Source organism: Ambystoma mexicanum, chromosome 14, assembly GCF_040938575.1.
Source record: "Ambystoma mexicanum isolate Mex_15411 chromosome 14, UKY_AmexF1_1, whole genome shotgun sequence".
Classification (NCBI taxonomy): Eukaryota; Metazoa; Chordata; class Amphibia; order Caudata; family Ambystomatidae; genus Ambystoma; species Ambystoma mexicanum.
Window position 1 is genome coordinate 654,646,114 of NC_090940.1, and position 24,471 is coordinate 654,670,584.

The 24,471-nt window shown below is 47.8% G+C and overlaps 1 protein-coding gene across 1 annotated transcript in view; it reads left to right on the top strand.

The window, feature by feature from the left end:
* ASPG (asparaginase) overlaps positions 1-24,471 on the top strand; it is a 431,236-nt gene that overhangs the window by 144,414 nt on the left and 262,351 nt on the right. Inside the window, exon 4 of the mRNA XM_069638193.1 lies at positions 6,225-6,350. Within this exon, the coding sequence (XP_069494294.1) occupies positions 6,225-6,350 (126 nt within the window). The remainder of the gene's footprint in view (positions 1-6,224; positions 6,351-24,471) is intronic.

Here is a 24,471-nt window from a genome sequence, read left to right on the forward strand (position 1 = left end):
CTCTGCTTCGTGGCTTGGGCGTAGCAGCTGCATCTCTTCCCACCTGAGAGATAGTGCTGTGGTCAGGGGTATAGAGTGTAGTGATTACCCCTCCTCACCAAGTCTTCTGTTTCCATGCTGCCACCTTTGTTCGTCCAACAGAGGTTTCTGTTCAAAGTCGTGTCCTGTGTACTAGTCCCATGGGCCGAGTCCAATGTTCCTGACTCGCCTCAGCTGTTGGATTGTCTGGGTCCATGTTACTTCCCTCCACATTCTCCTCCAGCTTCAGCGTGCTCTCTCCCGCCACTGAGACTTTCCCAGCTTCTGGGCACTCCCCACCTCCTTCCCCTGGTCACCCTACACATTGTTGCTGATCGAGGGGGTTCATTCTCTGCTGGTTCCCAGATGAATGACAGACCAGCTACAGTCTGCCTCCCACCATTCCCACGCCTACTTGGGAGATTTACAGAACCAGTGTCTTAACTCCTAGTATGATTTTTAATCTGGCTGGCTAAAGCAGCATGTAACTAATGTCATTTCCTCACAGAGTTATCTTTATTCCTCAAAGCATTGCCTCTGTTGCTGCACTTGTCTGGTGTAGTCTGGAAAAATCAAGACAGATCCATTATCCATGTAATTGGTCTGTAAAGCCGGGCCAGTTGCAGTATCGCATTGCGATCCCTGTAATGGAAAATCTGGGCGATCACCGGGTGTGGTCGAGTTCCTGGTGGGTGCCTGCGGGTGGGCACCGAGTGAGTACGTTCTATTGCAAACCACTGCAAGATTTCTTTGGAGACAAATTTCTCCATCACCCAAGATTCTAGGAAAAACTCCATGGATTCTCCTTCTGTCCCTTCCAGGAGGTCAATTATACGCAGCTTGTTCCTTCCAGAGCACTACTCTGCATCTTCAGCTTTTGCCTCCAGAATCCTAGATGTCTGTAATAATGTGGAGACCTGTTTTTGGTGTCTGGGTCTCCCCCTCCACAGCCGCGACTTTGGTGTCTGTCTCCTTCTGCCTCTTCGATATTTTCTGCACATCTGCTTGCATTACGTTTAGTTCTCTTATGATGCCGATCTTCAGTTGCAGGGCCGACTGGGAACTCTGCACGGCCTGGAGGGCCTCCACTATTTTATTCTCCAGGTTAGTGACTGGGTCTATCTGTGGTGGTGGGGGCTCCGTGTTCCTAGCGTTCCGTGAGTGTGCCAATGGCGTTGCAAATGTGTCAATATTTGGCTGTCGCCCCCCCCCCCCCCATCTGCGTCAGTACTTGAGGTTAAGAGTGGCTCAACGGAGTAGGGCCCGTATCCAGCCTCAGAGTCTGTGTCTCGGGTCAATTTCGAAGGGTATGGCGTGGCCCTCTGCGCCTGCCAAATTGCAAATTCCTAAATTAAGACCGGATGAGCTTCCCCTGATAATGATTGATGTATGGTCTGAGGGAACACCAGTGAAGCCGCTGCAGTTAACTTTTCCTCTTTCAGGGCCTTGGGTTATCGATTATGATCCAAAAGAAGAGATGGCCTTTAACGGTTCCTGGTAGCTGTCCCTTGGGTGATGTACAATGTTCCTGGTGCTGCCCCGTGCTTTATATGGGGTTTGTGGGTTAGCGTTGCCGCACCTGTTGCAGAGGGTGCCCTTGCCAATAGAAGTCCTCTTGGCAAGTCCAGAGGCGGCTACGGTCAGTCGGCTCTCTAATATGGAGCCCCATGGGTTGGGAGGGAATCGCCACGAATGGGTTCAGTCCATAAATCCGATGCCTACAGGGACGCCGCTCGACAGCTCTCTTCTTGTGCAGGGTACCGGAGTAGCAGGTCTGGGTGTCATAGCCAACGGGGGGGGCACAGTCTTGTCTTAAAGCCACTTGTCTTCAAGCCCCACACCGCCAGGCTCAAATGTGCACCCAGGAGGAGGGGGTCGCAGGAGCATGTCTTCTCACCTGGTGGCCTCCGCTCCTAGGCAGTTACGCTGTTGTTTGCAGCGTCCCTCAGTCCAACTGACAGGCCACGGTCTCAGGTGGGCCGCCAGCCGGCTCCGCTCCTCTGGGTACATCAGGGCCTCTGTAGCGCTTCCTCAGTGACTTGCTTCACCCGGCTGCTACCTCCACACCAAGGGAGGGGTGACCAGGAGCGACCCGCTTCCACCACTGGCACAATGGGGCGGCTTCCACAATGTGGTGTGTCTCAGCTCCTGCCCTGTCCTCACTTCGCACCTTTGCGTGTTCCCTCTGTGTGCTGTGACACCAGAGCCGGGGTCACTCAACCCCTAATGCGGGTGGTGGCCATCTTGAAGACACTTGCTCGTTTCTCCGGCATTCTCTCTATCGCGGGCACGGAAAGGTTTCAGGGACAAGGATTTTTTTTCTCTCTGGGAGACCTTGTCTTTCGATTCACCGAGCGACCCCCATCTCTTGGGCACAGTCTATTCATAAAAGTAGTACAGTCTTTGCAGGATATATTCGGGTGGCAGTCTGAGCTCCTGGGGATCACGTCTGCCTGCTCTGGCTGGTGGCCACATCCCCCAAGCAATAAACTTGCTTACTGCATAGGATCATGAATGGGCCGTTCAGAGACCCATCAGGCACATTATTGTTACAACAGACTTCACAATCATCATAGGTTTCAAAAACTTTGTGTGTGTTTTTTTTGTTTTAATCAAAAATAAGATTTTTACAAAAGAAAAGACTATGTAAGTGACGGTTTTCATTGATTTCCAGTCAAATTTTGAAAGTTAACAATCCTCTTTCCGTAATTCAAGGTGTTTTAGTGACGGAGGACAAATTCTGCAAAAACATTTTTCTTACGACGTATTGAAGAATCTTGAACATTGCGATAAACCAAGTATTCCTGTCGTCTCCAATCAGCCTAGGTCACCAGGTCTCCTCGACAAGGAGTGATGTACTACTGGTTAGGTGGCTTAGGTATTGAGATCTAATCTGGCTAGTCCCAGGACATGACATCAAAAGGTGCCGTATGGTCTCTTTTTCCGATGTTTCTTTACAATAGCGACAATTGTTTGTCGATGAAAGACCTCTGATGTGGAGAATTTCATTTGTTTCCAGCAAGTTGAGTCTTGCTCTTAAGATTAAATCTTGTGCTGCTCTACTGGGAAATTTCATTATGTAGTTCTGCAGTTCATTACATTTTTTTTGTGTTGGGTGGTAAGTGTAACATTAATTTATTTCTTGCCGCTGTCGCAAGAGTCCGGATCCAGGCTAGTTCCTTTAGCTTCTTCAAAACTCTTAGTGGATTTTGAATAAGTTCTTCCTCACCACTTTCGATTTAGTCCAATAGAGTGGTATTGTCCATTTTCCATTTTGTAAGTAAATTGCATCAGCAACCTGACAGTTCTTGGTTTATCGTTTTGTATAGAAAGTTGCTGTCTGACATCCAGCATTTTCTATAAAGCATCAATGAATTGCAACTAACCATGCAATGGAGGGAAAGTAGACTGAATTCCTGTCTGATCGATGCTCCTGAGGTCGATTTAGGGAGGCCTAGAACTGATCTCCAGAAAAGGGTCTCTAATAGTGGCCATAACTCGCTGGGAATGCTCGGGATTGCGTCCGCGCCGTATGTCAACGAGGGTACAACTTTCATTTTGTGTGTTTAACTCCCTATGTTATGTGACTCTGGGACCGATAGCCCAATGAAAGCCTGTTGAAATTATGGTGCAGTTTTCCCTGTCTGTTCTTATAAAGCTGTTTAATAGGTGCTGACTGCTCTGCCTTTGAGCTGTGTTTAAACCCCATACCTGTTACTTTGCTTGGCCAAACTCCAAAGGGAGTCTGCCAACCTGTTGCAAACACTTGCATCTATTTAGTTTATTTTGCAGTTTTGTAACACAATGCATGACACAGGGCTGGTTGTAGGGTGGTGGTCTACAACATGCAGCTCTCCAGGTGCCTGATAGTAGGTTTTCCATGATCCCTCAATGTTAACTAAGCCTGCTAGGGCTGATGGTGCTGTAGTCCAAACCCTCAGATGAACAAAAGGTTTTCGATACCTCCTCTTGAGCATATGAACATTATGGGATGCCACTGTACGGAGGGGTGAGGGTGAAATCCATGGAGCAGTCGATTCGCTAGTTTTGTAAAAGTCAAGCCTTCAGACTTTTCCTCTTTTGAGAATTTTTAAAGTGTTGTTCCCAGAACAGAAAAAACCTTGCCTACTGGGCTTACTATATTGTATTAATGGGGGAGTGAGTGTGGAGAGTGCAATGGTTTGTGTGTTGTGTGACGAATCCCAAGGTGTTGTCACTGTTTCTATGGGGGAAGCCCCTTCCCATGAGGCCAGGGAGTGACCCGATAGTCCCCATGGGGGTGGTACTTAGCAGATGGATCTCATGGGGAGGTAAAACCCCTATGGCAAGAGAGAAGACACCTTCGGAGATGTGCAGTATAATTCCCCTGTACCCCAACCTCCCTCACCCTGTTACCCTGCACAAGATGTAACCCCACATACTTCCATGTATGACTGCAGAACAGACAGTGGCAATTCTCGAAGAAATACTGGGGCGAGGAAGAGCAACAACAACCTAATGAGGTGTGATGACCTCCATACTGAGACGAGGAAGGGGTACGGATCCATGTGTCAGGTTCCGCAAAACCAAGATTCGAGATAGATGCCATAGAATGGCTAATACCGTTCTGATTATAAAAGGGGAAGGAGAACTGGGAAGGGAGAGAGGCCTTCTCAGGAGGAAGTGGGAGATTCAAACGCTGACAACTGTAGAGGAGACGGGATGCCAACAGTACCGAGGACGGGACACTTACCCCCTGGTAGAGGTGTCCCGAGAAGCTCTGTCGCAGACGAAAGCCTGCGAAAGGCAGAAGCCTGAGCTCCCATCCAGTTGGGAAGCCTGGAGTGTGAGTGGAAGCCAAGACGCACAGCTCACAGTCGGGAGTCAGCGCAGAGCCGCCACAAGCAGTGGAAGCTGCGAAGGGAAGCCGTAAGAGTCCGAAGCACCCACGAACAACTGAAAGGCACCATTAAGCTCTTCAGAGAGGTCAGGGAGATGGGGACAGTTGGTGGGCGGCTAGAAGAAGGGACGTACACAGAAGCGAGTCTGGAACCTGCACCCATATGCATAAAACCTCCATCAAACCTCAGTCTCACAGTACCTGGCAGGAGAATATGCCAGGTTGGCTGTGACCAACGAAGCAGTAGCAGCAGCAGCAGCACTAGTAGTAGTTGAAAGGATGAGTCTGGGATGCGCACCCACAGGAAGAGAGAGCAAAGCAATCTTCATACCGATAGCACCTGGCAGGTGAGTCTACCAGGTTGGCTGTGACCAAAGGAGGAGGAGGAGGAGTAGTAGGCAACCAAGAAGAACACATTTATAGAAAAAACGATTCTGGGATTTTCACCCAGAGGAAGAGAGAGCCAAAGCAATGCTTAAACGCACAGCATCTGGCAGGAGAGTATACTAGGTTGGCTGTGACCAGAAAAGCAGTAGTGGTCAAGCAAGAAAACGCACAATTGGGCTGAATAGAGCAGGCAAACCCTGGGACTCACCCAAATGAAGAGGGAGCTAAAGCACTCTTCATAGTCACAGTACCTAGCAGGATAGTGTACCCGGTTGAATTTGAAACCAAGGAGACGGAAAGAGGAAAAGATCCTCATCGAACATTCGGAGGGCACAACAACCTGGGAGTAAGGTTGTCCTTCCTATTGGAGTTTATTTGTTGCACCATTTTGGAACGAGTTAGAACAGAACTCTTGAGACTAAAGAAGATCCCCTTTGCACATAAGTTTATGTTCTTAGTATGACGGCTGGAAATAGGAATTTTGACATAACGGTGGACTTGTTTCTTTTGGACTATACTGACAGACTCCTTAGAATATTATTTTGAGCCAGGAAAACCCCTCGTAATATTAGGGTCAGGAAGGTATTTCGCCAACCCTTATTTGTTGAATAAAAGTCTCTGCTGACAATCATGCCGCCTGTGTGTCAATCTCCTCCTTACACAACCTTATAGTTCAGTTAACAAATTGTGCTTTTTTAAATCAGTTTGTTGAAGTCTGAGTTCTAACCAATGCAACTCTCACTGCAGTGAGTGAGTGGAATTTAAGTCCTTTCTTCCTCTCTGACACTTGTCACTGTGTCGACTTCCTGTTGGTGCTGCTATATTGTTACAACTGATAATGGGCGGTGGATCTTTGTATGGGTGACATGTTTGTCTGAAACTACAGTGCAAGAAAAGATAGGATAAACTGCTTATCTTTCCAATCTATTTTTACCATTAGAAGCACTATGAACAGTATGATGGATTTGTGGTTCTACACGGCACTGACACAATGGCCTATACAGCATCAGCCCTGTCCTTCATGTGCGAGAACCTTGGCAAAACCATTGTTCTGACCGGCTCTCAGGTAAGACTTGAATGCTGTATATTTCTATTTCACTTTAATATATTGGAGTCCACCAATGTCCTTATTTGCATCTTCCATCTTGTATTTTTTTATTGGAATCCTCTTGAGTGACTGTATTGTTTTGTCTGCTGTGTGCTTTCGTACATTATCTTTCGGGAGCACACCCATTCTTTTTTTGTTATTGTTTTTAAGGCGTGGGCTGCATCGTGGTTAGTAAACACATCTCTTTTATCTCCAAAGCTCATGTACCAAACTGGTTTTGTCCTGCTCTTTGCTGGTCCCACAAAGGGTATAGACCATCCCTGACGTATGTTAGCCCCATATCTTTGGAATTTGGAGGCCAAAGGAGTGAAGCTATCAGTCCCCATTGCCCAAGTACCATCTCTGTGCACACTGGGCCGCGTCATACACCTAGTGGTCCTGCTGGAGAGTGCGCAGGTCATGGTCTTAGAACAGTAGAGAGGGTGCATTGCAGTCTCATCCTAATCCTCACATTTGATGCAATGCCTTTGGATCAGTGCAAGGCATAAAATAAGCAGGGTCGCATAGCAATTTGTTATGCAATTCTGTCAGTTTGCTAATCAAATGGACATTTGTGTAGCAAAGATAGTTATTTAAGTTGACCTCCTCAATGAAAGTACAGCTCACATGCCTTCCTCTCTTGCCCTCTGTGCTCTTGTCCCCCTCTTTTCCCTGTTCACTTCAAGTCCTAATGGAGAGAAAGTGCAGTAGTAATCATCTCCTCCACTCTTAAGTGCCAAAGCCATGTGTGGGAGTGATTGGCAAGAATTTGTTTTTCATCGGAATGCTACTTTTATTAAGCGTTCTATATGCGGTCTGCTAAATACCAGCATGCGTCAACTATATCTTTTTTTTAAAAAGTCATGCAATTCCATTTCTAAAATGTAGGTTGTTACATAATACATGATTAGAGTATTTATACTGTTAAGCAGTGCATCATCTCTAAAGTTTAGGTTAGTGTGTCTAAATGTTATTGTGCCAACTATATTTCATTTTGTTGGGGAGGATACATCATATTGACGAGTGAAGACTTTGAAAATGGACATGATCAAATTGCTTTTGATGGAAAACCTAGTTCTGTAACCTGCAGGCTGCATACATCTTGCAGATGGTGTTCAACCCAGGAGCGAACCCATACTCCTTGACATTCTATATCATCACCCAGCTGCTTTATACCAGGTACCCTGAAATTGAGATGAGCACAAAATACAATATTGCATCTAGTTTGCCCAGTTATCTGCCTGCTAGCAATCCACTCTGCTTAGTCCCTTTCTTTCCTCTTACATAACGAATACACAAAGCAAACTAGTTGCTTAAGCAAAGTAGTGATCAATAGTTCCAACCAATCTGTACATCTACAGGTCTATTGCAATACCAAACACTGTAGTTAGCCTCCAGAGCTCACTTTGCTTTATGATTATGATTGCATTACATATTACCTCGTGCAGGAGACAGCTGGCCAAACTGTTTTCAGAGCCTTTTTTATCATATCTATTTCTGTCCATTCATGCAGCTAACCTTTTACATTTTATAGACACTCAGCTGTGGCTCGCAAAGTCTCTTCAACCACTCGCATAGTCGAGTAAACTTTATGACGTGCCAGTAGCATTTTCAAGAGATGTTTGAAACTTTTATGTAACATTTACTTTGTATGGAGTAAATGTCAAACAAAGGTTTCATGGTGCATGGCTGACCTTTAGGTAGCAGCAGTGTGCCAAACAAAGTAGGTTTGTAGTGACATGGACCATTGTACACAAATCACATTTTCGAAGGGTTTGTGTCCTCCGACGTATTCCTTACCTTTGATAATCCACTTCCAGCTTGCTGGTCTCGGAAATGTTTTCACAGTAGAGGGTGCTGCGTGTCGACGTCTCTCGAGTAGGTGTCCCTCGACAGCCTCTGTATCAGCGCCGACGTAATCATGAGTACAAACAGTTTCGCGCAGCGTCCGTTGTTCATTTCCGTATTTCCGCGCTTCGTGAGCCTCGGAGACGTAACACTCGGTTACATTCTTCATAAAATCTTGTTAATTCTTTGAAAATCTAAGTTTCTAACGATGACTTCTTCATCCGAACCATCGACTCCACGGTCTGGTTTTAAAAAATGTCACGACTGTGGAAAGAAAATGTCTTTAACGGATCCTCACAGGATCGGTTTGTGGTTCCTGGGATCGGAGCATTACTGTTCGGAGTGTGAGGACTGTATGTCCATGACGGCGAAAGCCTTGAAGGAGCGTAAGGGGAAGTTAGAAAGAGGTAAGGCTTTTCAAACTTCTACCCCCTTAAAAGTTTCTTCGGCTGAGTCGAGACATTTGTCTCCTCGCCGTCAAAAGAAACACTCACTTTTCGAGATCGAGACACTCTAAGAAGAGGCCCACAGATCTCCCTCTTCTTCTTCCTCTAGTTCCCCGGAAAGGGTCACCTGCCCCATGAAACACAGCTTTCTGGCTAAGTGGGAGGAATTCCATAAAAAAATGCTTAACGTCTTCGAGAAAGCGGCCTCGGCCCCCTCAGATACATCTAAAGGTGATACCCTGGGTGAAAGACCCGAAAAACAAAAACGCCACGAGTCGTTGAACCCGGCGAGTAAGAATACTCGAGAGCGCCATGAACCCTCGAGTAAAGGCTATAAGAATGCATCATCGACGCAATCGTCGAAGGGACCTTCGACACATAAATCTGCTTCATCGACGCCGTCGTCGACTCTGTTGAAAGATAAGCCTAGAACTGCCACTATGTCACAGGCACCAGAGTTGTCGAAAGCCCAGACCATGACATCGAGAGTGCCATCGACAATCTAGATGACGCCGAGTAGGATTCCAATCCTCTCAAGTTCATCGAGGCCTTTTTCGACGCCTTTTACAGGATTGTCGAAGCCTACAACGTCCACGTCAACAACCACAACGTTTTCTCAGGCAGTAACAACAAATTTGGCGCCTTCCTCTCTAGAAATGGGCTTTACTCCATATCCTAGATCTGATTACTTTAGAGCCTTATCCTCCATATATGAGGAAGGGGAGGACTCTGACAATGAGAGACCTTTTGGATTACAAAGGACTACTGTACCCATTCCAGAGGAATTAATCTCTGAAGAAAATAGGTTGAAAGACCTTCAGGAGTCTGTACATGAGGCGAGTGGTATAGACACATCTCCAGCAGTAGAGTTTAATAGACCAGAACCTGGACAACATGCCAAGATACCTTATAGGGCTCTTATGGCTAGAATAATTCAATTTATGGGGTGGACTACACCTGCACCTTCTTTTCAGCAAAATGACCTTACTGATATATTAGATAAAGGACCCCAAGAGGATCCCATTGTCCCTTTCCATGCCGCACTGCAAAGGAAAATATCTGCAAATTGGGATACTTGTGAAGTTATCCCTGCAGTGAATAAACAACTCTCTGCTAAATACAGGGTATCGGCTTCAGATCCCGAATATCTAAGGAAGCATCCATGTACAGGCAGCAACTTCATCTAGCAGTAAATCAGCATACCCCACTATTCCACAGGACAGGGATGACAAAAGATTTGACGCCATGTCAAAAAAAGTCTTTTCAGTATGTAGTATGGCGCTCAAATCTATCAACGACACTTGCACACTAGCAAGATTCAGCCACACACTTTGGGAGTGTGCTTCATCTGCGGCTGACTGTCTTCCAGCCGGGGAAGAACGGGAAGCATTCTTAAACATCATCAGTGATGGAAAGGATGCAATGTGTGAGTCCCTTCAAACAGGCATTGACTCTGCTGACAGCATCAGCAGGGCCATGGCGGCGAGTACCACAATCCGCAGATTTGCGTGGTTGTGGAAGTCTGGTTTTGCTCCAGATGTGCAAGCCAGACTTTTCAATATGCCCTTTGACGGCACTTCTCAATTTGGGAAAAAAGGCTGATGACAGCCTGGAGAAATTGCAAACATCCAAAGCAGCAGCGAAATCCCTTGGAGCTGCAATCCGGCAAACTCCAAATCGCCCCGCAGGTTCATCCTGGAGAGGTAAGTCCTTTCGCTTTTACTCCGCATTCGGAAAAGGCAGAGGACAGCGAGCTCAAAGGGGCCAGAGACGATTTACCCGTGGTGGACAGGTCAAAGGTACAAAATCCGCACCAGAAAGTGCTGCTTTACCCTCAGCATCTGCGTCAGTCGCTTCTATACCCCTCTGAGGACTCCCCTCACAAGACACCAGTAGGAGGCAGGTTAACTCAACGTCTGACAGAATGGCAGGCTATTACGTCAGATGCTTGGGCATTGGAGACAGTTGCCCAAGGTTACTGCCTGCCTTTCCTATAAACTCCTCAGAGTCATCCACCAGGGAACAACTCTTTCACGTTTCCAGACCCGCTCCTTATGCAAAAGATTTTAGACCTGCTATAGAAGGTGCCATAGAACCGGTACCTGCAGCGGAGAGGAACAAGCGTTGATATTCCCCCTACCTTCTAGTACCAAAGAAGGACGGAGGATTGAGACTCATCTTGAACTTGCGAGAATTGAACTAATTCCTCAGGAAAGACAAGTTCAAGCTGGCAACCCTTTCTTAGATCCTTCAGGCCCTCCAGCTTCAGGACTGGTTGGTATCTCTGGACCTTCAGGATGCTTATTTCCATTTGCCAATCCATCTCAAACACAGGAAATACCTGAGGTTCGCAATTGGCAACTCATTATCAATTTCGAGTTCTGCCATTTGTGCTGACCTCCGCCCGAGGGTCTTTACCAAGCTAATGGCGGTTGTGGCTGCAAGTCTAAGGAGGGAGGGGATTCACGTCTACCCATACCTGGACGACTGGTTGATCAAAGCAGTATCCCTGGAACAAGCTCAGATCCATCTAGATTACGTTTGCCACTTCCGCCACAAGCTAGGATTCTCCCTCAACTTAAAGAAGTCACAGATGATACCATCACAGAGACTCCAGTTCATTGGAGCAGTCCTGGACACATCCCTAGGAAAAGTTTTGCCACCAGAGGTGAGGGCTCAAAATATTCTACAGATGGTTACCAAGTTTCAAAATGCCCAACGTCTACCAGCCTTCGATTTCTTGAGGTTGCTCGGCCTCATGGCATCCTGCATCTTCCTTGTGCCAGAGGCTCGCCTGAGAATGAGATCTCTCCAGTGGGCGCTAAGGACCCAGTGGTCACAATTCTCAGGGAGAATGTCAGATCTCCTACTATTCCCGGACAGAGTGGCTGGAGACCTTCATTGGTGGGCCTGTCGGGAGAACATCTTGAAAGGAGAACAGTTTTGAAACCATGGCCGGAGATGACAGTAGTCACGGATGCCTCACTCACGGGGTGGGGAGCCCATGCCAACGACTTGACCATCAACGGTCGTTGGTCTCCATCGTAGTCCAGACTACAGATCAACATATTAGAGCTGAGAGCGATAAGACTAGCGCTGAAAGCTTTCCTGCCATCAGTACAGGGAAAAAATGTCCTGATAATGACGGACAACACAGTGGCCATGCACTACCTCAACAAAAGAGGAGGCGTAGGGTCACTGCCACTGCACAGAGAGGCAATGCAGCTCTGGTTTTGGGCAATTCAAGAAGGAATCTCTCTATCGACAGCTCACCTAGCCGGAGAGAAGAACTTGACGGCGGACGCTCTGAGCAGGCAGAACACAGTCTCCCACAAGTGGGAACTAGCTCAGGAAGTCCTTCAACAGATCTTTGCCCTTTGGGGAACCCCTCAAGTGGAATTGTTCGCCACCAGCATCAACCGGAAGTGCGATCAGTATTGCTCAAGGGAATTTCCCCTGAGAGGAGCTCTACGGGACGCATTTGTAGCGGACTGGGAGTTTCCACTTCTGTACGCGTTTCCTCCAGTCGCCGTCATTCCTCAAATGATCAGGAGGTTGAGAAGATTCCGGAAACCCATGATCCTAATTGCCCCGGATTGGGAGGAGAACGTGGTACCCGGATCTTCTAGACATGTCCATCTGCCCTCCGATTCGTCTTTCACAAACAGAGGATCTTCTCTCGCAGAAGGGAGGTCAGGTTCTCCATCTGGATATCAGAACCCTCAACCTTCATGCCTGGTTTCTGAAAGGCTGAGTTAGAAGGATTGGGATCTCCCGGATGACGTCATGGAGTTGTTGCTTTCAGCCAGAAGGCCAGCAACAAAGTCTTTATACCGCTGCCGTTGGAACAAATTTTGCAGCTGGTGTAGAGAAAAGAATATTGAACCCTTTTCATGTAATACACCGATGGTGTTATCTTTCTTGCTTTACTTAGCAAATTCAGGTTTTCCGGTTGGTACAATCAAGGGCTACCTCGCAGCGCTGTCAATCTTCAAGCGCACTGCAGAGGAGCCTTCATGCTTCAAATTGCCCTTAGTGATTCAATTTCTGAAAGGGTTAACCAATGTTTTTCCCCCGAACTCCTTTTCAAAGTTCCACTGTGGGACATAAACCTAGTCTTGAAATTTCTAATGGGTACTCCATACGAACCCCTTCATTCCTGTTCTTTAAGATTTCTCACTCTTAAAACAGTTTTTCTAGTGACCTTAACTTCTGTCAGAAGAGTGAGCGAACTACAAGCTTTATCTTGCAAACCTCCTCATACAATCTTTCACAAAGATAAGGTTGTTCTCCAAGTGAAGCCGAATTTTCTCCCAAAGGTGGTCTCAGAATTCCACATTACTCGGAAAATAACTTTACCTTCGTTCTATCCTCCTCCCCATCCAGGGAAAGAGGAAGAGAGATTGCACAGGCTGGATCCAAGGTGTGCCTTAAGCTTTTACATTAGTAGACTTGCAAGGATCAGACAAGCAGACCAATTGTTTGTGGGGTATGCAGGGCACAAATTAGGTTTGCTTATTACAAAACAAACCATTTCAAGATGGATTATTTTAACTATTATAGAAAGCTATAAATTGTCAGAAAAAGATCCCCCTCAACATCTTAGGGCTCTTTCATCCAGGGGTATCGCAGTCTCTTCAGCTCCAAAGAGGCGTTCCAATTAAGGACATATGTGTGGCTGCCACATGGTCGTCCGCACACACTTTTACCAAATTTTACAGCCTTGACTCCTCCTCTAGCCAGGAAACAAAATTTGGGAAAGCTGTGTTGCACTCTGTGCATTTTTGAGGAAAACATTTCATTGACCTAATATCCGTTCTTCTCCTCTACCAGATGTTGGGTGGCATGGGGAAGAGATGACTAATGAGGGCAATGTTGGGCCACACATCCACACTTCCCATAACCTTCACCATCCTGAACCCTGTGGTGTCTGCCATGCCCTCTTTATTCCACAATACTGCCTGTAATTCAAATCAGACAGAGGGCATGGTGCTCTTGTGGCTTCACTATTCTCTACTACTGCCTTTGGCCCTGTGGACCCTCTTGACTTCCTATTGAGTGTACCCGACTAATTTCCTCTTGTTGCTTTGTAAGGACCAAGACAAAGGAAAACGTGTGGCAAGAACCCAACAGAATAGGGATGCGAGTCCCCAGCGTTCCCTAATCTTGCACTCCTCGCACCCCACACAAATGGGCCACCAAGATTACCTGGGCAAGGACGACAGCATGGCTCGAAAAGCCACTGCTCTATGTCTGCAAAAATGATTCGGCCTGAATTCAAAATGGCTGTCCAGCGTTTCAGACCTTCTGCTGCTTCCTTGGAGTTAGGAATGAAACTCGGACACAGTGGGGTCATGATGTTAGCTATAGACTTATATTAAACAATAATGGGTTTGGAAAATGCCTCTCGGCCCCTGTTCTAAGAGGTGTTTTCCCTATCGAAACAAAATGAATGGGTCGGTCCGTTGTCAGAATGTCCGAAACAACCAGTACTGTGTCCAAAGTCCTATTCTGACCCTCACATTCTAAAATCAACTCCAAGGTGAAAGGGAAATTTCTCTGGCCTTGAAGTGTTCCAATGTTCAAAAGAAGGAATTTTTAACTCAAACACAAGTTCCAGGTAAATAGAGTTCACAGTTCAAAAGGGTAATTCCCTTCCCATGGATCTCTTCACTCAATAGCAGTTCCTTGAGTTTCTTTGAATCAGCAGAATTAGTATAGAAAGTAACTGGATTGACAATCTGAATCTTAGTGGACTTCCTGGTGTACTCACCTGCCAGGCTTCTTTCACTTTGAATATGTTTCACTCCCACTCCTTAGTTATCTCTTGTTATATCTTTGTCAGGATTTTCTCATGCAATCTTATTTCATATATTGTCAAGCTTGATCTTGCCTGGCACACTCTCTTGCCAGGGCTTGACTTATATGTAAACACGTCTGACTTGCAAATGCCTGGTATACTTCTCCTGTCAGGACTTTGTTTGTATGAAAACCACTTATTCTCATACACTTGTGACTTGAAATGCCTGGTATATTCCCCTGTCAGGACTTTTTACTCGCACAACACTTGTTCTCATACTTTTTCACATATACTTGTTCTCATACGCTTGTAACTTGAAATGCCATGTATACTCTCCTGCAGGGCTTTCTTTACGTGTATACTGCGCACACTTGAAAACTTGATAGTTTCTTATTATATTGCTCTGTTTCCTTAAGATATATGGAACCCTTTGTTCCATCTCAATCTCCAGAGAGGTAGGAACATCATAGATCATCATAATCTGCTTTACAACCCACTTGTATGGCCTATTGTAATGTAGAAGAAGAAACCCCAGGCATTTTCCAGCCAAATGCCTTATTTGTCTCCCCCCATCCCCCATTTAAGCAGTGAGACGAGGAAGAGAAATGAAGCACTGAAGATCTAGTCTTTGGAAGCTTTTGACTAATGCCGGGAAGTTTAAAACGGCCACAGCTGATGGCAATGGAGGGAGAGTGTGGCAGAGCCTAAGGTTGTCGGCAACATGTGTGAACGCCGACAAGGGCGCCAGAAGAGAGAAGCTTGTGAATCGCAGCGTGGAGGTTCAGTTGGACGGTGTGCAGAAGAACCAAACCAAAAGCAGCCTGCCAACTGGTGACAGTAGCGGGAGCCGCCAGGAGCAAGAGAGACCAGAGCGAAGACGGACCGGCTGACAGGACGGAAGCCTATTCAGTAGACTGAACGAGAAGCCAAAGAGGAGACGCAAGGACTGCCAGAGACGCCTGGTAAGCCCAGGGAGATGTAATGGGTTACTGCAGCGCTTAGCAGCGAATGGCGGTCGCGCAGAGTATGCAAGACCAAGTCACTGACAGCAACAACAGAATTGGTATAAATGAGAACATTGGTGAAAACGGGTCAGAAACCCAATATTCCAAAGGCCGCCCTTTGGAGTATTGGGTCTCCGACCCGTTTGTGTATATGAACATTGTTTTTTTTGTTTTTTTTAAAACTCTTTTTATTAATATTTTCAATTAAATGCAGTGCATTAGCTCAAAAGCAAACAACTAGCACATAACAACAGAGGAAAAAAAAACACCAACAGAACCACCCCTTATGGTAAATTCCCCCCCAAATAACCCCCCCACCCCTTCCCTTCTAGGTTCTGAATTCATGCAGTTATGACCCATCTAAGTATCCCTGGTATATACTACAGCACTTGACTATCACAATCCAAATATCATAATATAGTAAACAAACCCCCAACCGGATCCCGCACCAAAGCCCGGAGTCTGGTCCATATACATAAGAGCGACAACTCCTAACGTGCCGCAGATTTGACTACCCCTTTATCTGAAGACGGTGAAGCCTTCTCACAGTCCAAATCGCGAGACATGAAACTTGTAAAGGCTTGCCAATAGTCTTTGGGTCTACTGTGTAAAGGGAGTGTTTGAGTGTACTGCGTCTCCCTCCGCTCACATAACACCATGAGGTTCAGCCATTGATGTACAGAAGTAGCTAAAGCCGCCCCCCAAGTGCGTGCCACCAATGATCTAGCGACTGCGGGGGCCATACCGACCAAGCGCCTGTCGCTATGCGCCTGCAGGTCCACCCAGGCCAGCACCTGGGTCTCCGGGGTAAAGGGGATTGGAGATTCCACCACCCGCTCCATCACATCTGCAACCGCCACCCAAAAAGTTTGAATACAAGAACAAGCCCAAGCCACATGAAAAAAATCAGCTGAAGATTGTTGACTTCTCGTACAGTTCGAAGGTCTGAGTGGGAACAGCTTATGTAGAGTAAGAGGAGCGTAATATAACTGGTGAATAAATTTAGTGGATCAAACGAAATCTATTATTGATGGAGATCAATTTGTTCTGGGCTAATATATATCCCCATTGGGATTCTCCCATTTGTCCCTGTATGATGATGAGGCGGGAGGCCCAAGCGACCGGGCCAGGCTGTATAGTGTCGAAAGCACCCCCCTAAGAGAGGTCGGCGCTACCACGTACTCTATTACTGGAGACACCTCAGGGGCATGCGGGAAGTCAGGTCATTTAGCTTTCAGCACCTCCCGGAGGCGAAAATACAACAGGGTAACCGTAGTCCAGTCACCCCTGGCCTTAAGTTCCTCCCAGGTTATAAATTTACCCTGCAGCGCTACGTCTCCCAGGGAGTGGACTTGCAAATTCTGAAAATGACGGGTAAAAACCTGTTCATGCGTTAAAGGAATCCCTCTGACCCTGTATATGGCCAACATGGGCGAGTACCAAGGTCCAATACCGGCCCATTTAGCCAATTGATCCCAAGTTTTGAGCGTAATCTCCCAGGGTTGGACCTCCGCTCCCAGGTGATGCTCCCGGGCCACCCAAAGGAAGCCTCTGAGATCCTCTGTCTGGGCAATCGACCTCTCAAGGAGCGAGTGTGGGGATTCACTCGTTGGGGACCACCACCAAATTGAATATTGTATCTGGGCAACCAGAAAATAAAGAAACAGGTTGGGCACCTCCAACCCCCCGTGGGCACATGTGTTACACAGCGTACGCAATGATATGCGAGGATGCTTACCCGCCCAAATCAGCGTGGACATAAGAGAATTTGTGCGGCTCCAAAAGGAGGCAGGAGGCCAAACCGAGACATTATTAAAAATGTATAACAGTTTTGGTAAAATAACCATTTTAGATAGGGAGATGCGGGCAGCCTAAGAAATAGGGAGACGCACCCACATGTCTACTCTATGCTCCAGATGTTTCAGGGCGGCGACATAATTCTCCTCAAACAACAGCGTGGGGGAGGTGGACACTTTTATACCCAAATAACTGATAGCCTGTGAACACCATGCAAAGGACTCACCCACATCCTGCGGGGTCACCCCAGCCGTAAATCGAAGCACTTCAGATTTAGACCAGTTTATTTGTAGGCCGGACAGCTCCCCAAATGTTGATATCTCCTCCATCACAGGTTGCAAGTTGTTCCAAGGGTGTTTTATATATAACAACATGTCATCCGCATAGAGGGAGACAATGGAAACATGTGAGCGGATTGTTACCCCGCGGTGGGAGTGGAACTCCCTCAGGGCACAGGCCAATGGCTCGATGGCAAGAGCGAACAAGAGGGGAGAAAAGGGGCACCCTTGTCTAGTGCCCCGTGTTGCGTAAATGGAAGTGGATTGAATCCCGTTTGTGTATATCAGTGCACGGGGGCTGAATAAAGAAGGCGAATCCAGTGAAGAAACGTGTTGCCCATGCCCGTGCGGCGAAGAACCTCAAACAGGAAAGGCCATTCAACGGAGTCAAACGCCTTCTCCGTGTCCAAGACCACCAACGCAATAGGGACATCTGGATTCACATTGTGCATTAATGTAAAAAGTCTACAGAGATTATTCTGAGTAGATCTGCCCGGTATGAATCCCGCCTGATCCGGGAGAATCAGTGTGGGCATGTGGGGGAGAAGCCGGTTCACGAGTAGCTTTGCAAAAAAAATTTATTGTCCGTGTTTATCAGTGACAAGGGACGGTAAGATGTGCATTTTTTGGGGTCCTTATTAGGCTTGAGTAGCACCGTAACTAGCGCAGTCCGAGTGGACTGCGGGAGAACTCCGGAGGACGCTGCTTCCTCGAACATCTTACAAAGGTGGGGAATAAGTAGGTCCGGAAAGGCCTTCTATAATTCAGCCATTATCCCATCTGTACCCGGGGCCTTACCATTCGGAAGCGACCTTATCACCTTACGAACTTCCTCTTCTGTGGGGGGGGTCGTTAAGAAGCAATCCCACCTCCGGTTCCAGCCAGCCCAGGGCCACTCTGTCAAGGTATTGGACGATATTGCATGTCCTGCAGAACTATGAGCAGAATATATAGCTGCTCATAATATTGGAGAAATGTCTCATTAATCTCCTCCGCATCCCTGGTGGGATCCCCCCTCACGGTCTCTACTTCTAGTATGGGGGTCAAGTGGTTCTCCTGCCTAATGGCCCAGGCGAGAGTTCTGCTTGGACGATCTCCCTCCGCGTACCTTGCCGCAGCAATGGGGTCACCCAGATACCGCTCCTCCCCATCCATTAGAGAGCGGATTTCCTGTCTTTTTGCTGCTAGATCGGCCTGAAGGGCAGGGGAGCACCCCCTGTCCTGCCGGAGCTCCAGAGTTTTAATTTCTTGTTCATTCAGAGCGATCGCCCTACGAATACTTTTGAGGGCCCCCCCTCTTGTGATATGCACCATCCCCGCAGGAACACCTTAAAAGATTCCCACACCACACCCGGGCTGGGCACAGACGCCGCATTCAGCCGGAAGAACTCAGCAATAGACTGAAGCAGATCCTCCCGGAACAATGCATCCTCCAAAGCCCGAGCCACGAAACTGCCATTGGAGTGTCTCGGGAGGAGAAGAGGGGCTCCTAAATCTCATGAGCACTGGAGAGTGATCCGATAGAGTACGGGGGAGTATCTCCTCCCCGTCTGCCACCCGAGACAGCCCCATGGACATAAATATATAGTCGATCCTAGTCGAACTCCCATGGACACTGGAGTGAAAGGTAAATTCCCGCGCCCCAGTGTGAAGCAAACGCCAAATGTCAAACAACGAGTAATCAGACGCAATAGACTGCCATTTTTGTGCTGCAAGGGGGGGCTGCCTCTGGGCCGATGGTGATCTAGCCAATACTGGGGAAAGGGCTAAGTTAAAATCCCCCACCCAAACTACCTCATAACCTGGAAAGGCCCGCAGGTGTTCCGAACATGCTTGAAAAAAGTCGGGAGAATCATAAATAGGGGCATAAATATTTATGAATATGACAGACCAAGTAGCAATCTCTCCAGCCACTAAAATGAAACGCCCTTCACCGTCCAAGACCTGTTTATGAAGTTTAAATTCCAAGGAACGATGGATGTATATTTCAACCCCACGGGAGTGCGTTGAAAAGGAGGACCCATATCTATGGACACCCCAGCCCGACAAGGCGGGGAGATTGTGATTCCTTCCTAAATGGGTTTCTTGTAAACAAAGGACATTGACCCGGTGATTCTTCACATAATTAGCAATTAGACGTGCCTTTTTATCATTAGTGAATCCCTGAATGTTCCATGTAAGCAATATTATATCTGAGTTACCAGAAGGATGTAACCCCGGTGCGACTACTACGTTATGGTTGGGGTGGCATTACATGAAATGACTGATGCCGCAAGGATATAGCTTAGTGCTGAGTTGTAAAGGCAGTTTAACAAGTTATGACACACCAAAAACTTTAGGAGCCCAGAAGGGAAGTCCCCCCGTCCCACCCCCAAGAACTGAATACAACACCACAGTCGTAACCAACCTCCTCCCCCCACCCACGCCTGAAACAACAACCTGCCGGCCACCAGGACCCACCCCCAACATACAACCATACCACTTAATCCCCAAAAAAGCACCGCTGGGCAATGGGGGGATCCGGTGGCCGCTGTGCCTCCCAATGGCAAGAGGCTCAGGTACCACATATTCTGTTTGGCACAATGTGGTCGTTCATACCAAAAGAGTTAGACCATATCACACTGAACGCAAGATGGTCACTTCAGCTAAAAGACAAGGAGCTGATCACCACCGCGAGGGGGGCAAGAGCTCCTCCAAACCAGTTATGGTGGGTGGCTGGGTGACTCCCCCGGGCCAGGATTTCCTGAGCAAATTTCTCTGCTGCCTGTGATGACTTGAAGAATATGGTCTTCCCCTCATACACCACCCTGAGCTTAGCGGGGTACATCATAGAGTATAGTATGTTTTTCTTTCCGAGAGTGTTCTTTGCCACTTGAAAAGGTTTCCAGAGCTCCTATACTTGCTGACTGAAATCCGGGAACAGTCTAATAGTTGCAGAGCCCCATCTCAGCGGCCCCTTGGCCTGCGCCGCCCGAAGCAGTATTTCTGATGTTTGTTAATCTGCTTAGAATCACATGCTGTGCATAGGTCCGACATCCAGTGGTCACTGCGGAGTATTGCATTTTGTTTTTCGTAGTCGAAAAGGGGACGTCGACAAGGCGTGTCTGTAACACTATCCCTATAGTGACGTGCGTTGTACCCACAATCCCTCACGCGTCGAGGTCCCTCAGATTGTTTTTTTCCGCCCAGTTTCTGGTCGCCTTTCGCGGAGCTCCTAGAGAGACATTGCTATACTTACCACGGACCTCGGTCCTTTTGTCATAACTTAATATACTGGTAACGATCCCTCCCCCTCGACGTTAGCTGTGAAGCTGTTTCTCCGCCGAACTATTTTCGACGGAGAGGAAGAGCGGAGGAGATCCTTCGGCGCTGCCGAACACGTGGCCTGGCCTCGACGGCCAACTTACAGTAGGGAGAGTGGGGGTTAGAACTTTGTCTCTTCTCTTTGAGAATGTCTTTCTTTCTCCCTTTTCTTTCCCTTGGGGTTGTTATCGCCAGCTATTATTGCCTCAGCTATGGAGAGGACACCATTTAAGTTTTGCCCACGCTGCAGGGGCAAATATACTTGGAAAGATAAGCACAAGCTCTGTAATCGTTGCTTACCCCTCGATCACATAGAGAACAGCTGCGCAGCCTGCAAGCTTTTAAAACCCAGGACTCTTAAAGAACGTAGGGTTAAGAGGTGGGCGGACTACGCGATGTCGAAGTCAGTTTCCTCACCCGCTGCCGCTGTTACTGAAAGTGACGAGGAGTGCGATAACTCGACGTCCGTTACGGAAGTCATGAACCCCCAGAAGGAGCGCTCACGCTCCTCGTCGTCCGTCCCCGGCCCCGACGGGCTCGGCTCACGCCCTGCTTATGGGGATGAACACCCCGGCGACAAGGACGCACACAAACCCCATAAGGCTAAACACACTACCCACGGCTCTTCTTCGTCGAGAACGAAGGATCCATCAGCGCCGAAGGGGACGCAGGGCACTCCGGCGTCTACCGCAGACCGTAAAGGTCACAAGCCCCACCCGCAAACGCAGCCGCGACCAGCGATTGGGCTTCCATCTAACACGGGCGCTACCCCAAAAACATCCGACGCAACGCTCCATAGAGCAACCGTCGAGGTACAACGCGCAACGCACACAACGTCGACACCAAAGCCCTCGACGGACAAAATCGTGGCCGAGAGCCTAGCGAGAATTGTCGCCGAAGACGAACGTACGCGGACGACGAAACAAACGTCGAATACCGCGTCGAAAAAACACAAAAGTAGCCAGGATCTGCCCCTTTCTCCAAAGGACGCTTCCGAACTACCTGAAGGCTTTTCAGAAGGAGACGGGAACCTCTCGTCGACGTTGTGGGAGCGTTCGAAACGATTCGAAGGCGAAAACACTAATTTCCCCCCTCTAGACTATTCAGGGGTACCCCATGAGACCCTTGAAAGACTCCATTCTTGCATGGAGAAAATGGAAAGGTTTCTAGGTAACAGAAGGTATTTATTCAGTGTACTTCCTTGTACCCAAAAAGGACTTAACCATGCGCCCTGTATTAGATCTGCGCCCAGCGAACATTTTTGTCAAACCCCAAAAGTTTCGTATGGTGACCTTACAGGAGGTAATCCCACTGTTATCACAAGGGGATTACATGACAACACTGGACATGAAAGATGCATACTTTCATATTTGAATGTTGACATCGCACAGAAAATACCTCAGGTTCAAAATAGAGGACAAACACTACCAGTTCAGAGTACTGCCCTTCGGGATAGCATCTGCACCAAGGGTATTCACGAAAGTACTGGCAGTGGCAGCGGCCCACCTGCGCAGATTATCCATCCCGGTATACCCTTACCTCGACGACTGGCTCATAACAGGGGATTCTTACGAAACATGCTTCTCCAATACCCAAAAGACCGTAGACCTCTTGTCCCAACTGGGCTTCTCCATCAACGAAAAGAAGTCAAGCTTAGACCCCAGCCAAACCAAACAATTCCTAGGGGCTCTAATTCGAACAAGGGACGGCCTCGTATTCCCCTCCAACGAGAGGGTCCAAAACATGCTGTTTCAAATTCCCCATTATGTAGCAGGCCGAGAGGTGACGGTACGCAAAGCAATGCGCTTGCTAGGGATGATGGCGTCATGTATTTATTTGGTACCTCACGCGCGCCTGCGCATGCGCCCAATGCAAGAGTGGCTCTACAGCCAGTGGTGTCAGGCCAGCGGACAATGGGACGATCTAGTGGTGGTCTCGCAGGCCTTGGTTCTCTCGCTACGGTGGTGGACAAAAGAAAACCTGTTATTAGGGAAAACTTTTGCCACACCCGCAGTGGAAGCCACTCTAACCACAGACGCATCCCTTACAGGATGGGGGGCTCACCTATCCCATCAAACGGCACACGGAGTGTGGACTCCGAGTTTAGCATCCAAGCATATAAACCTGCTGGAACTACTAGCGGTGTTCAAAGCACTGAAAGCCTTTCAGGAACACTTACAAGGAAAGACAGTGATGGTCCTCACAGACAGCACCACAGCCATGTACTACCTCAACAAGCAAGGGGGCACTCACTCTCCAGGACTGTCCAAGCTGTCCCAGAATATATGGAAGTGGGCTCTCAAACACAACATGTTCCTACTAGCACAACATGTACCAGGGGAACTCAATCTGCTAGCAGACAAACTCAGCAGAGACTTCCCCCTGCCCGAAGAGTACGAATGGCAATTGCACGAAGACATCGTCTTAGACATCTTCACGCAATGGGGATTCCCGGATATAGACCTGTTCGCAACCCTGGAGAACTCACAATGCCAAAGTTACGCCTCCAGGTACCCCCAGAACCAGTCCAAGGGGAACGGTCTGTCGATTCAATGGTCAGGGAAATTTGTTTACGCCTTTCCCCCGACTCCCCTTCTCAACAAAGTGGTGCACAAGATGCACCAGGAGCAGGTTACCATGATACTAGTGGCCCCAATGTGGGCACGGCAACCTTGGTTCGCTCACTTGATGGAGATGTCCCTATCTCCCCCAGTGAAACTTCCCTGCCCGTACAACATGCTGTCACAAGACAAGGGCAGGACACTGCATCCATGCCCTCAGACCATGAACTTAGCAGCCTGGCTCCTGAGATCATAGAATTTGGACATTTACAACTCCCACAGAGATGTATGGACATCCTCAGGGAAGCCAGAAAACCTAATACTCGACACTGCTATTCTAGCAAATGGAAAAGATTCGTTATCTGGTGTAGAGGTACTAGCATCAACCCAGTTGACTGCTCTCCTACTGACATTATTCTATACTTGACCCATTTACTGGATTCAGGTTTAGTGTTCAATTCCATTAAAGTCCACCTAGCGGCACTTTCTGCATACACCACTTCCCAACTTAAAGTGTCGTGCTGGAAGATACCAGTTATCAAAGCCTTCATGGAGGGGGTAAAGAGGATACACCCTCCGATAGCTAACCCAGCTCCCGGATGGGACTTAAATGTGGTACTTTCCAGACTCATGGGCCCTCCCTTCGAACCCATGCACAAGGCAACTCTTAAAGATATCACCCTTAAGACTGCTTTCCTAATAGCTATCACCTCCATTAGGAGAGTAAGTGAACTACAGGCTCTTTCTGTACTAGACCCCTTCGTAACAGTTCACAAAAATAAAGTGGTTCTACGCACACACCCAAGGTTTGCACCTAAATTCATCTCGAAATTTCATGTAAACCAAACTATAGAACTACCAACGTTCTTTCAAAACCCTTCCAGCTCGGGAGAAAAAAGTCTGCATACACTAGATGTACGCAGAGCTGTCATGTTCTACATGGAAAGAACCAGACCACTGAGAAAGACTAATCAGTTCTTTGTCTCGGTGGCAGCAGGAAGAGAAGGAGATGCGGTCTCAAAATCCACTATATCTAGATGGATTGTTCAATGCATCACTCTCT